The following is a 15,713-nucleotide window of genomic DNA, read 5'->3' on the forward strand; positions in this document are numbered from 1 at the left end:
AATCATTGGGATAGGTTTTCAAGAAACATAGTTCTATGTGGTACCGATTTATTTATTTCATTCACAATCACAAGAGGACACTGGCGTGCCCGAATATACAATATAGATTATACACACTCGTTAGAAAATAGGTACATGTTACCAGCGGTACCGGGTTACTCTCTCCATTCGAAAATCACTTGTCCAGTGAAATATGTAAATACTCGTCAGCCCGTTCGTTCGTCTCGTGATATGATATGCATGCGCGTCCCACACATATCGATCATCCACGATCGATATTTCATCGATTTGACAAATCCAATGGAACGATGCGAAGTGAAACGACATCGTATCGTTCGACGTTACTCGAAAAATCCGATTACGGTACAAAAAAAGTAACCCGCTAACTCGAACATCGACGCACAATAATAGTATACAGGAACGAATAGAAAAATGCCAGATTGAAAAGAATTCATACACTGACGATGAGTATCACGCAGGTCGACGACTTCACTTACATCGAGCGTCGCTAACTTTTAACTAATTCTCGTATTCAAAGTTATAATAATAGCTACCAGCATCGGTTGCTGAAAGGATATTACTCGATTTAAAATTAATACTGTCCCAATCCTTTGCCTGGACTTTGTTTGAGAAACCAGGACGCTAATTTTACTCACTAATAGGAGAACATGAAATATAGTTGGCTATTGTTTAAGAAATTATGAGTAAAAAATAAACAAGAAAGTATTGAAGAGGAAAATACGGAAGAGAGCACGGGATTGGAAGATACCGCCTACTGCAAAGCAATTAGGGATATACTGCAGTATAGCAAAGCCATATGAAAGATGCTACATGTAATTAGACAGCACTGATCGTAAATTTTAATGGTATCTCTTGCTGTAGCTCGGTTCCTTTTTTTCGTAATATTATATTCCTCTTCATAGTTCCCCATATCTATAAGAACACGTTCTCTGTGGCTACTTTTCTGCTAGTAGCACTTATATCTTATAGTAACACTTATCCCTCAGTAACCTTCACTGGTGAATACTCGTGACCTTAGCTACAGTATTATGGTATTACAGATCTATTCTACCATGTATCTATTCCTTGCATATACATAGAAAAGAACATTCTTCAGTCTCAATACGTTTGAACGGCTACTCCAATTGCAAAACGATGCAGGCATCGCGGTAATTACGTTCACCGTATGAAATTGTTTGAGTAAGTTCAGTCTGTAGTACAATGCTTGTAATTCGTACGAAAGAATATAATAGTTATGTTAATTTTGTCTGCCGTGTAACCAACGATGGGCGTCGCTGGAATCTCTAAGGACGATGTCGAAAAACTCGCCGGCAGCCAAACTATCAAATTGACTGGATACGCGTATTAGTACAACGATCATACAAATATACGTATATATGCGTGTATATGCTCCGAGGATTAACCACTAAAAGCTTATGACGTTCTGCGCTACTTTCTACGATACTACACTATTTTGCGGCTTGGCACATTTTTATCGTGTCTCTACTGTACTTATGTTATCACCATTTTCTCTTGCAATTAGTTCAAAAAATTATTATTCTATAGTACCTCTTGCATAGTAATCTATGTTTCGATACAGGTTAGATATACTTTCAACTACATGGAACACAGAGTGTTTTTACAAACGAAATCTCATACCTTAATAATTAAGCAGGCAATTATTCTGTCTTACGTATACATCGATTACTCGCTTCTCGACGATCCTCCTCTTCCGTCTGTCTTCCAAAGACGCCCATATACATGCAAGAATGCAGCTTCTGTACTTTTCATGGCTGATCGATCGTTAACCGACATAAAATACGAGCCATCGCGGTTGATCGAGATATCATTAGACGCGTGACAATTAATACCATTTTACATGCGCTCCTCTCGCACACCCCGTGTTCTTCAACTTTATACTTGATTATTATACCTGTTATACATATTTCTTACGATACATCATAATGTCGCTTGTATACGTGTGATATACACGCTCCGCATCGTTCGCGTTGATTCATTTCTTTACGACGCAGCCCTTCGCACGTGCATGCAACGTTACCGAGTAGATACACATGTATTACAATAAAGTTCGATAAATATTCCTAAATAAATTCTCCATGCTTCTACGAGACACTCCTTTATTAACTTCTCTTTATTAACTTAGAACGTCTCTATTTCTTTCTCTCTCTCTCTCTCTCTCTCTCTCTTTTTCTCATACTAGCGCTACTATCGTCGATTTTACGACTTTTCCACAATTTTGTATTTTCTGAATTACCATTAAGAACGCTTACCTTCTAAATCTCCTAAATCTATAAGATTCCCAAGAAATCCTTTCCTTCCTTCCTTTTCCGAGAAAAGGATAGCTGAGGTAGACAGGCGCCATAGTAGAAATTACCTACAACGGCCTTCACCGACTCAAACTCTTAAACGTAATGATATCATTGCCATTACATTAAACACTTTTCTTGAAAGGACTGTACTCGCTCGTTTCTGTATGTGTGTTTATTTGTTCGTTTCATATGAATGCACGTACCTCCGGGCGCGTTATCACAAACAGTGCCCATCGACGAGCTTCATACCGAAACACGTATCGCGTTAAATAAGAACATTTGCGCGAAATTGGCGTAGGAGCGTGAATTAGTAAACGTCGCTTTCGCTACATCTATTTTTATCTTGTTTTTTCGTCTATATTATCCTGCTCTTCGTTTGGTTGCTTTCCGTTGTGTTCGTGTCGCATGATTCACATAGAACAACGATTAGTAACATTCACGGATACGTTTACGTTTAGGAAATATTGCTCTATTCGAAGTCTACAGGATTTATCTGGTTAAATCGGTTATTGTCCTTATAATATTTCTTCGTGGCATCATGCATAGATTAATCGACAGAAAGAGTTAACTTCAGAAGCACGAAAGAGGTGCTTTGATTACACCTTTGATAGGATCCATCCGGTGGATTTCACCAAGATCACTATCTGAAGCGACTATTGTATGTATCGTGTTCTTTAATTCGTATATTGTATCGCAAGCCAACGAGTGCAGCATAATTGCTGTGCAATAGTGTCACGTACATAAGTAATATGCAACCATATATGTTTCACATCGTATAACTAACAAACTTTATGCGTTGTTGACATCGTATTTGTAGATCTCAGCGATTTTAAATATGCTCGTTACAGAGGCATGCAGAGATAAATGATCCGACCGAATCGGAGCTTATAGCAGAATATTTCTGTTTGTAACAATATTTTTGGACAGCAAAGGATACTAACATCCAAATGAAAGAAAATGTACAATTCAGATACGGTTAAGAAAACAAAGATAATGCTATACAAATAAATTCTAAATCGCCAACGAGCATTACGGGTGTTTGTGAAAGAATTCCGAGTAAAATCTGTGCGTTCGACCGACCGTTCTCCGCGCTGAAACTTTTGTTCGTACCGATTATTTCGAAGTGCCGTGTATATAGCAAAGCTTGTTTTCTACAATTTTCACAATTCTACTATTCTTTATATTCCACCAGACAATTATTTTTCAATATTGTCTGTAGAAATTTCACGCGTCTATAGGGATTCCAGTCGTTATCCTGGTATCTTGGTCGTATTGTTCGATCGGAAAAGAAAAGGTGTTTGCGAAAGTATCGAGCAGCGAACAGTTCGCGCGTTTCGTTATTTTGGACCATCATAAAATTTTGCTCTATTCTCAACCATCTATTGGGTCAATGAATCTCTTTTCTCTTGATGATAAAATATATATGCTCGTGGTATAGTTGATAAACTATATTTCGTATTCGTGTGTACGCTTGAATACAGGACCAGCCTGGATTCGTTCTCAAAAAATAAACTATTCTATCTTTTATTTCTATCTTGCTCTCTTTCTCTCTTTCTTAATATTGTTTTTTTTATACTTATATATATGTATATTTTTTCGTTAATTTTTTTGCAAAGATAGTTTGAGCAACCTGGCCATTCATCGACTCCGCTATCATATTACGCTTTTACAAACATTCTACTACGATCTACTGTTTGTTTACTATTTCACGCTCGCCACGTTTGATTATATTCCAGAAAGCACAGAGTGTGTTATGTCTTTTTTCTGATTTTTTTCACATTTTTGCCTTTTTTTTGGTTTGGTTTGTTTTGTTTCTTTCGTGTTTCTTTCTCGAGCTCTTCTTTTTTAAGATAGGAATTGTACTTAAGTCAGTCAAGCGGTGTGCATTAAATGACGACAGAAGGAAACAACGCCCAAGCCGACGTCCGACAAGAACTGCGACTTCCCTCGATACTTATTCCAGCCGTGCTGTTTTCATCTGTAAAAGATTCGCGCTATTCCATATCGAAGTTTTACTTCTACGAACGTCCGCTCTTAATCGCCCAATCTTTCAATCAAAGTAAGTTGAAATTGCTTAATTCTTCTTTTTAATCTTGTAATGTAAGGTTTGTCCCAAAATGATAGAATCATCCTAGTAAATGACACCTCTCATTGTACGATACCCTATATGTTAAACAAAATTATAATAATATGTAACTACTTGCTCCATTAGACATGTTGTAAACAATGGGGAGTATTCAATTAACAAAATTGCAAAAGGACACGGATTAACAGAACTTGAAAAAGGCCAGATTATCGAAATATTAGAATTTAGAAATATTCGTTCTATTAAAGGAAATTGCAAGAAGGATGAAACGTCAGCGGCATATAATTTCGAATTTTTTTAAATTTGACGATGGATACGGTGATTAATCCAGGTGATGCATATGTACATTAAGAACTTATAAAAAAAGAAGAATTCTAAGAGAAATGACCAATTCCACAATAAGTATTCAGCAAGTGATCAGGAATCGAAGCCATATAATCAACAGTACGTGGATGTTACCTCATCGGGTCAAGGACAAGTTAAATGTAAGCGTATGAAAACGTAGCCACCTCTAACGCAAACGAATAAAACAAAACGGTTGAACTGGGCCACATTATACATATGGCTTGGATAAACAAATGGGAAAATGTCATCTGGAGTGACAAAAAGAAATTCAATTTAGACGGTCCAGATGTCTGAAGAAACTATTGTCATAATATTCACAAAGGAGAAAGAACATTTTCAAACGCTAACAGGGTAGTGGAAGTGTGACGACGTGGAATGCACTTTGCGGTGTTATTAGAGCACCCTCTTAGATCTTATTTTAAGTAATATCGAAGCTAAAGGTTATCGAAACATATTTCAGAATAATCTATTAACATTGAAACAATGAACAAACTATTAGAAATATTATAAAGTGACTGTATCATTTGAGACACATTGTTTTTTCTTTTTCTGTTTTGTATTAAAAAACGTTTTATTTTTATTTTATTTATGTATATATTATATAAGTAAAAAAACATTCCTGTAACGTGATATTTCAATTTTTCTTCCAACATGCAGCGGTCTTTCAGAACAGATACTTTCAATGATGATCCTACCATGTTGGGACTTAATTCTCCCTCATCTTCGCGTAATATTCTTTTCATTACATGACTCAAATTTGTTCTCCAAATCGTTTTTAAAGACTTTCTTATTCAAAGTATCTTTCCAATTTTATTATTAAAAAAAAAAAAGGAATCAAAATGCCAAAATCTTTTCTAGTTAAATATCTTAATTTGATTCTATTTTGAAATATCAAATATACAAAGAGTCTTCATTTCTACTCAAAACGAAATATGTTAACCAACCCCCAATTAAAATTGCTTTGACAAATTCAAAAAGCTATTCATTCACTTACCTGCTGTTCAAGCAGCTCAGACTTACTGGAAGAGGTTCCGAACTCACAGATGGGATATGGCCAGGAACCGTTTCCATCAGTGGATACCATTGCGTCACCGGTTTCCTGGGGTTCTCCAGCATTTTCAGCCATTGTTCGCGTCCAATACCAATGAAATCAGCGCCAATCGCTGTGCAGCCCATTAATTCGTTCGAACCGATTCTACAAAGGAAATCAGGTCGTGGCCGATCGTTGATTGATGTGCGATCGAAACTGCGTTTCACGAAAAACGCATTTCTGTACCGCTTACCTGTCGTAATCGATTACTTTTACTATGAGACTGACGTCCTCGATGTTTTCCGCCGGCACGTCGAACACCAGGATCTCGTTGTACACGGGGAACAACGTGTTCTTCTTCACAGAGGTTTTCTTCTTTTTGATTCGTCTGTCCTGGCACAGCAGGTACACCTTCACGTATGGGTCTGAAAATGTCGCACGTTAGGTATTTTCTGCATGTTATTGCAGGAATAGAGAGAGAATGGTTGTTGGAATATTGATTCTCTGTGCGTTTTTTTATAGTGGCATGGGACGTGAAAATGGTACTGGTTAAGACATGAAGTGTAGTTTTTAGTAGAATATGTTAAGTGATGTATTATGGCGAACTTTATGATAGAGGAACATCGAGTTGAGAAAGTGAGTGGTCTTCTTTTTTACGTGAGTCACTGTTGGTTCATGATAAAAGTTCAACATATTAAACAGACGACAATATTCTTTGTAATTCTTTCGTCCGAGTTGTTAGCAAAATAGTGGAAGTGTTACTTTTCTCTAATGAAAGAGTATAATGTAAATTTCTCATTCGGATTAATGAACGTTCTCCTGAAAGGTTTGTCGGAGCACGTATTAGTAATTCAAAATAACTGAAATGTTTAATTTTATGACATTTTCCATCGTGACAAGAATGCATGCATTTTTGAACATCTTATAAATCTTGTATTCTCATGTTGTTCATCACTCGTTCTTATATTGAATGCAATTTTGTACTATATGTACATATAATATGCTATAATTCTATTTATATAACCCGAGGGTATCAAATTATTTTTAAACAAACAAATCACATTACATACTAAATCATATAAGGATAAAAATTGCGGCTTGTTGCCTAAAATAAACAATTTAATATATAACGTAGTCGTACTTATCGACGCAAAGAATTTCACGTCAGGCATTTTGCCGCTTATCGACGATCGCGAGGGAACAGTTCCAAGCAAATTACCTGACGATCCTGTTATATCCATAGCTTTCAAGTTTCTCGCTTTAATTACAGTCACTGTTAGCCGGCCAGCAGTCGGTAGGTAGCAGAGCGACAGCATCAATTTTCCCAAGTCCACTTTGTCCTAAAGGAACGTGCAAAAACCGGTTCAGTTTCTAAAGTACAGGAGGCTAAGATGATGTCCAAAGTCGAGGTCAAAGTATAGACCGTGTGAATTTTTTGACTCAACTAGGACAGATATTACTCTGCTATCTTCTACTTCTCGTGTATCTTTCTTTTCCTTTAAATAAGTTTTTAGATACTAAGGCAAAGAGCGTGAGTTCTATTTTCATTTAATTTAAATTCATATCCATTCTTTCATCTCTTTATAGAAATGTTATCGTACTCTAAGAACTACTGAACTTAGTACTTCGAAATACTGAAACACGCGGTGAAAGTATTTCAATAAAATCAAATGATAAAAAAATTGCGTTTAAGTGACATATTCGCTACCTGCATGGCGCACAGAATGTCCATCGTATACTCAATCTCTTGTTCGAGGTCGGTGCAGTCCAGCAGCTCCTTCCACACCACTTGCCCGATTAAATCATTCCGGGAAAATCGATCGAAGTCGTAAACGGAAAACTGAAGATACTGCTCCCTCAGTTCTTCATACGATACACTGGTGGCAGATAATTGTATTGGTGTCATGAAAGGTCCACATGTAAGACGATAATTTATAAAACTACAGATGGTCCAGGAACTTTTCTTTTAACACAATTATTTTAAAATTCGTTCAATCGCGTGTGCTAACCTGAATATAAACGTTTCGTTGAATACGGGATTTAGATTCTTTCGATGCACTTTCGTTTGATACTTCTTCTTTCGGTCTGGTAAAAGATACACTTTAACATAAGGATCGCTGCTGCCTGTCACATCCTTCACTGGTAATTCTCGAGCTTCTAGAATCTGTAAGAGATATTATATTTTTGGATTACAGTGACTATTTAAAATATTTCCAAAATGTCCTTTTCTTTGATACGTATATCTTAATTAACTCGGTTGAAACGTATCGAAAGAACTGTCAATAAAGCGAACTGGTGTCAAATAATCGAGCATGTCGATATAATTTAAAAGATCTCATTAAAAAATGTACATGTATGGAAATGATTTTTTGCTCCTCATAGATATAATATGATGGTGATTTGAATTGTCTGTTGGATAATAAAGTAACGAATAATGAAACGACTTACAAAAGTAGGTATTGAATATAATGTATAACGGGAACTTGTATAAATATATTTCGATGTAATATTGGGAGACTGGTCATCTATTCCATCTGTCTGGAATTGTGAAGCTGCTTGGTATGCAGAAAACTGTGAAACCGATCCGTTTGAAGGGAAGTGTATTGTATGTATGGAAATGTGCAAGATTGATGTCAGCTGTGTCTCGAATAAAAATTTAAGTAGATTGAGTTGACATCCATGTATATCTGCTGCCATTTATTAAGCTACTGAGAAGGTATTAACTTAAGGCAATAGTTATTAAATGTTATACATTCAAAGTGATTCGCTTAAATTTGTATGTGTAATAACAATTTGTATCTAGGAACTGAAAAATACAAGTTTCCGTTCCGAAAATTAAACAAAAGAAATAAAAGTTTCGTGGCACATAAAAAGTATTAAAGATAGTAAAAATTTTAATTTGTAAAGATAGTAAAAAAGCTGAATTTTGAACAAAAATCCGATAGAATACATTCTTTACAATACTCGACAACTTCTCGAATAATAAATGGATGCATAATGCGACAGCGTTCCTAATTCCCGTCTTATTCAACCTAATGCCATTTAATCTGGAATATTATTACAATCGCGCAGCGATGGAAGGGTTGATGAAAAGGAGGGAAATAAAAATATTCAAGTCCCGTTGGGTTTTACCAGCGTTCCTTTATACTTTTGTCCTCGACTAAATTTATGAATGAGACCGATTACGTGGCATGCATACATCCAGTCGCGTTTACATTTCTGTGCCACGAAACGTGGGTTCCGCCCTGTTTAGAACGAATTCAATCACCTTCAATTCCATTTTGTGAACGTTAACACGTCGACACGTTATTTATTAGTCAAACAGCGACGGCAGAGTTACGATAGCATCGGGTGCTAATCTAACCAAGAGCACTGCCCATCATAGTACCATCACGTAGATACTTTATTATCATTATCGAATAGCTCACACTAAATATGGCGACCAGGTAATTACCTCGCTTGAGTGCAATTGCGAGTTGAATTTGCCTACACACGTAGAGCATCACGAAAACGTTCTCATTCTGACAGACTCTGTAATAGAATCGGTGTCCCCACATTGATGATCTATTTTCAGCGTTCGCCACAATGGTGGTTGTTTGAACGAGTGGGTCAATTATGCACCGTAGAATAGTGTAATTGTCGTTTCCACTACTTGGGATATTACTTTTATTTCTTGGAAATTTCAAAGTTTTTCGCAATAATGAAATTGTATCATGTGTATATGTGTACGTGTGCTTCCGATTTTTAGGTGGTTATATGAGAGTGATTTTTGGTTTCAAACAGTACGTGTTAAAGGTATCGGGACAGAATTTAATGTCCTACTTCTTCCCCTTTTAAAGGGTAGATGGTTTAATGATAACCTGAATGTCCTTATCAATGTTCATATTTCCTTAAGGTTTTTAAAATTGATCATATTTATTAAGATAAAAGTATTCTTTAGAGTTGCACCGATTAGGATTTTGGCCGACTAGTCGTCTCTGCCGATCATTTTCAAACATCGCTCCAAAACGTGTCAAGTTTATGATATAAGGAACCCAAGAAAAAAATTTTTTTACGTTGTTCGTTAGATTTATTTTATTACGTCTTGTTTCGTCTTTTGGAAGGGTTTTTAATTAAAAAATTAAAATTAAGAAATAATGAGCAATGTTTCTAGTTAATTGGTACTTATTTAGTTTCTTTCAATGAATACTAATTATTATTTTTAATCTTTTATGTTACGTACAAATATATATTCACAAGCAAGTATACTACATATTAAAAACGTTTAAAATTATGTTAATAACATAAAGAAACATTGTATTTTGATTTCTATGCTTCATCAAATTATCAGTAAAACCAGGAATTTAAGACCGATCAATCAGCCATTTTCGCTGACGATTAATCACCGATTAATTGCAGACTACAAAAATAACCGATAGTCGGTATATCCCCAGTATTCTGCTACATTTAGTTTACATTGTTAATTCGTGTATTCACTACTCATTCACTCTACACTCAATATTCCAGGAGCTATTTTACTAATAATATGTTAACAATATCTACTACCGATAATCGATAAATATCCGCTTACGTTCCATAATTGATTCCAGTACAGATTCTCTATTGGAAAACCAGTTCTTAGGTAATACCACTCTCAGCTATGAATATTCAATGTAGGATTAGTACCTAGATTCGAGAAGGAATCATGTATTGAGAAGAGCGGTGATCGTTCTTTGACGTAAATCATCGACGATGGACACGAATCGTTCGCGTAACGATGAATACCAAATGAATTTTGATTCGATCGGATTATGCATCATCGATTCGTTTTATGCATCCCCGTCTTTATCTATCTCGAAAATTTTTTCTCGGACGCATCACGACCTTGGACGAATGTGCGGTTTAATTGAAGCGGCTGCACGTGATCGAACGTATCCTAAATCAAGAACAATATGATTTTGAAACGAACGATGAAACTAGAGCGCGCATGTCGGTCATCGTGCCAATAAAAAGAATTTTCTGTGTTTCACGTTGATTTCGCGAGGTACGTGCGTCGCTTTGGAAAAAAGCTCGGCACCAGCTTCTGCCGATAGAGACACTCGGTATAAAGGAATAAGAGCGGACTACCAGGCACGTACAACGGTTTTCGATACGCCGATAACTGTGTTCGTGGTTGGATCACTGCTGCGTCGCGCCGCGGCACGACGGTTTAATTTCGCGCCTCGTGCCTTGCCTTCGAGAATTAATGGCTTAAAAAGTGTTTTAATTTTGAGTTCGAGTACTTATACTTTTGTTAGTAGTGAATTAGCAGATCTGAGGTAGAAACGATGAAGAGTGGAAGCAAAGAAGGGGAGGAATTCCTTGAGATCAATAACTCTACAAATATTAATCAGTCATTCAGAGGGGCGTGGTTTATCCGCCAATAATTATAATTACTCCAATATTTCTCTCTATGAAGTTAATACAGCCAACGACGTAAATCGAAATACTCTTCGCTTGTCTCAAGAGGTAGACCGCGGATAGTTAGATCTTAATCCTCGGGGCATAACATAAACAACACTAACAATATCCGATATGACAACTCCAGTTGTACCTGGAATGCTTTTATAATATATACGAATGACTGCAAACAAAATACAGATCCAGTTGGAATATCGTGAAACTCACTTTGACCACAAGACCCTCCATCTCCTTGTCATAGCGTAAAGCAAAATGTAGCTTGCCGGCGTACTCCATCTCCGTGGTACTGCAACTATCCGCGTCCTCTTGTCCCAGCTCCTTTTTGTAAAGTTCCGGCTGCAAATGCGGAGACGCACGTTTAAAACTTCCAACAAACTGAATTTGCTAGTTTGTTTCATTTGTCTGCACGTCGTTACATTGTTACATTGTCTAGTCTATGTCAAGTTCTTTCGGAAGATCGTTCGACGAAAAAGCTTTTATTAAATCGTTTGTTTTTTGACGCTACTATTGTTTATATTGTTGTTACTATTGTTGTATTGTTTTCAGTTTCTTCGTTTAATACCAAATTTTTCTTTTAGAATTCTGTGATAGATTTTCTGATTAACTGTATTCCACTTCTATAAAAGTAAGGAAGAAAAGGGATTTGCTAATGCTAAGCGTACCTTGATCAAGCCAAGACTGGAATCGCTACGATTCTCCAGACTGCAAATGCTAAACTTAATCGGTAGATCGAGACGATGGGAGAGTTGTCTCTGAAAACTCTGGTGTCTCATCGGTACGATGGGTAGGGTCGTCTGGCGCAATACCTATAAACAAGCCACAGCGTAACACGTTCATTGCGTCTTAATATCTCAGAAGTTTATCCTGAAAGTCGACCGCCTCTTCGTTAGCTGCTCAATTAACAACTTTCTTCGGTAATGCTTCGCTACTTGAAATTTCCATTTATGCGTTTCGGTATTGTTACAAGTAAACTTTGCGCGGCAAACAAACTAGACAGTGGAATAATCTTTTTAATATAATTTTCGTATATAATACCTACAAGGAAGAAAGATGGTTACTTGAATATTCGAAATTATTATGATTGAACAATCTTCTATAGTTTCTGAATTTTATTTTCTTAAGAAAATAATTTTGCTAAAATTCATTTGAAGTTTGAGTGCTAAGAAAAGTAATACTCAAGCGATATTCGAAAGTATCTTCGCGTTTCGTAAAAACCTGTCTATTAATTTTCTTTTAAGTTCAGTACTTTTTATTCTTATTAACAGCTTCATAACAGCTTCTTATTAACAGTTCGTCGTAGTTGCTAATGTTTTTGCTGTAGGATATTAATGATGGATAGTAGATGAGATGAGCTGACGTTATCAAGTGAAAAATAAGATTGCTATCCCTGTAGAGTGCTCGATTTGCGTATTACGTCACAATCTTCGTTATTCTTAAATAAAGCGTATATCGACATAGAAAGATGCAAAAGTTTTCTAATATTTCTAATATTCTTAAACATTATTCGTATCTACATCATACGCAAAGTAAAACTTCGTACCACTATTCTAGACTAATAAATTCATATTCATAATCGGTACACAAGAAGCGTATTCATAGTACACAAAGAAAAGAAGAAAGCAGCTCGTTTCTACTGTACACATATTATCGCTCATACCTTTTTGCTATCTTTTTGCTCTTGGACGTACTCGTGAGTGATTGGCTCTGATTGGAGATCCGGCAGAGAATGACTGATACGTATAGCGTTTTGCTGCGATAGTTCGCTCTCAGCGTCTTGCTCCTTCATGTGCCGTCTCACCCTCATTAACCATCGCCAGGTAGAAGAACATTGGAAGCTCACGGCAGCTAACAGTAATAGAGCCATCAACGCTACTCCCGTTCCAACCAGCAGCTGATACGGAAACGTTTCCGTCCATTCTTCTGCGAGAAAATTCACAGGACATTAACACGGAACATTTTCTTCAACAATCCTACTCATATGTTCTTTTTTTCTTTTTTATTCGTTAGATTTCGCTTTCAATTAAAGTACCATGAATCACTGACGGACGGTTAATAGAAAAGACTTTGAGATAATATAACGAAATTCAACGTTAATTACCAGACATAGACACGTTCAAAGGCCTAAGCTGGTAGTTAATTAAATTAGACAAGAGACAGCGAGATAAGGCGCCTAACGGAGCTAAAAATTTTAATCAAGGGAAGGAATGTCTTTTCGTCTAGAGATTAGCAAAGCACGCGAGGAACTCACGAAATTAGTATACCAGTTAAATCGAATAAGCTGTTACATGGTGCCGATCGATAGTGGAAGATAGACACCATCCAGACCCTTAATTGCGCAACTTTGGATAATTTCGAGTTGTGTGAAACAGTGTTTAGAACGGTTTCTCGATAAGATAATTATATTTTTTGAAGAATTGAGAGAATTCTAATGAAATGCATAGCACAGCAAATAAAGAATATTTTTCAGTATCGATTTAAATCTGGAAGATAAATACAGTGAACACGATCAAACATTTTAATTCGTATGAATCGACAATAGATACACTTGAATATGGTTGAAGATTTACCTAATGATAAAAGAATAAAATTACAATGTTCTATCTTTTAATTTTAAGATAGTTGATCATTTCGATATAAACGGACGTCACAAATTTCATGTTTCTCTGTTATGTAATTAATTAAAAATACAAATCCACTAAGAAAAAGAAGTAGTAACATTCTTTGATAAACCGCGACATAATAAAACATTCCCAAAGTTGCTCGCTTTGCCTAACAAGCGCCTCCGCTCACTGCAAAGAAAGGAACGAAAGAAGAAACAGAAAAGAGCGTAGGTAAAATGTTTATTGTCCATGCCTTTTAAGCCTACAATATGTCACACGGTGAGTCATTTAAAGTCCGACAGCAAAAAGTCATAGATGATTTTCGCAACGTCGGCAGAAGTTGATGCAAATGAAGAATAACGCTTCGTTTAACGCACATGCACAGTGATTAATGTAACACATAGCGTTGCGGGTCGCCCAGGAGAAAATGAGAGCCAGATGGATTTTCGCATGCGCTAAAACATGGACTACGTTTCTATTTTGGGGAATTTGATATTGATACATAAAATGTAACAAAAATTTACTCAAAAATTTAGATATGATTTATGAAAATTGGCAGAGAATGTGCGTTTTAAAAGTAGATATATTTTACTATAGCTGGGATGAATAATTATATTTATTATAATTACAATCAATAATTAGATCCAAGACAGCTGTGAATTTGTCAGATTTAATATATAGAGTTCCACACACATACATACACACACGCTTAGCAGTTTTTCCATCACAATATACGGTCATGAGCTGCTCATGCCTGCGTTAGACACATCTTCACGTAAACGAGTCTCGAGTTGAAGAGCGTTTTGTTCTGCCGTCTTTATTAATCGTGTCTTCAACGCCCATAATGACAGGAACTCGTCGCAACCACCTGGATCGTATAATAATACAACGAGCGCCTCGAATAATGCAAATAGAATGAGTTTCCAACGGGTAGGATGCTTCATTAGGCGTTCGCGTGTCCGCATCGGTTTGACGAACAATGATTTTCTCACTACATCAGCGGATGTCGACGCCTTCAGGTTTTAAACTTGGTTCCCTACTTCTGAGAATTTGTATCCTCTACTTAGGTTTTTGCATTGTAATTACTGGGATCCTGTGAGTGACTCATCAGCGTAGTAGGTACTTAATCGTAGATTTATTCGACACTCCGAAAGAGATTATATAATTATAATTTTTAGAAAATTAAATATTTAAATATTTTACATTTATTTACTTATATAGTTAGGGTATTTAGTTTCAATCTAGTTAGCGTTGATGAGAATATTTGTAAGTACGGTTTTGCCAAGTTGGGTAACAAAAAAAGAAGTATTGGTAATAGTGAAGTGATTTGCTATATTTATTTCTTGTTGTTCCAAGACAAGATAATGTTTCAAGGATAGGGTTGCTTCAAGCTTATTACTGAAGGTAAAATACGATACAGATTCATTAAGTGAACATCGGGGTACAGTAATGCTTTAAAAATAATTATTATTTAATTTTTAAATAAGATGTTAATTTGTATTAATTTCGCTCTTATTAATGTTTTGCTAACGCGTTATGTAATTTATTGATCCAGACCATTTTCTACAGTAATCAATTAGAGATAACTGTCATAGCCTTGTCTAATATAAGCCTCTAATCCTGATTGAGGGACATCTTTTGGATGCATTATGTTTAATACCAAGCTATTCGGGGCACCTAATTTACTAATTTAGAATAGCCTCGAACGAGTAATTAAGCTATTTTATGATATGTAGGAAGAGATGTTTGAAAAATTTTACTTCCTAAAAAGTTAAACGTAATCAGAATAAAATGGAAACCTATCTAACTTGATAACTAAGAAACTCATTAACGGAAGAGACCGTAACGCGTTTCACACGGAATGGCAACTCTCATCTTTTGTG

The 15,713-nt window shown here is 36.1% G+C and overlaps 1 protein-coding gene across 1 annotated transcript in view; it reads right to left on the minus strand.

Annotated features, from left to right (window-relative positions):
* Positions 1–31: 31 nt before the first annotated feature.
* LOC100647023 (synaptotagmin-10) overlaps positions 32–15,713 on the minus strand; it is a 53,432-nt gene continuing 37,750 nt past the window's right edge. The window contains exons 2-10 of the mRNA XM_003395974.4: positions 12,888–13,150; positions 11,893–12,036; positions 11,438–11,566; positions 7,801–7,955; positions 7,500–7,668; positions 7,011–7,131; positions 6,045–6,216; positions 5,756–5,956; positions 32–4,308 (exon numbers count right to left, since the gene is read on the minus strand). Of these exons, the coding sequence (XP_003396022.1) occupies positions 4,305–4,308; positions 5,756–5,956; positions 6,045–6,216; positions 7,011–7,131; positions 7,500–7,668; positions 7,801–7,955; positions 11,438–11,566; positions 11,893–12,036; positions 12,888–13,150 (1,358 nt within the window). The 3' untranslated portion in view covers positions 32–4,304. The remainder of the gene's footprint in view (positions 4,309–5,755; positions 5,957–6,044; positions 6,217–7,010; positions 7,132–7,499; positions 7,669–7,800; positions 7,956–11,437; positions 11,567–11,892; positions 12,037–12,887; positions 13,151–15,713) is intronic.

The sequence above is a fragment of the Bombus terrestris genome, chromosome 6 (assembly GCF_910591885.1).
Source record: "Bombus terrestris chromosome 6, iyBomTerr1.2, whole genome shotgun sequence".
Taxonomy (NCBI): domain Eukaryota; kingdom Metazoa; phylum Arthropoda; class Insecta; order Hymenoptera; family Apidae; genus Bombus; species Bombus terrestris.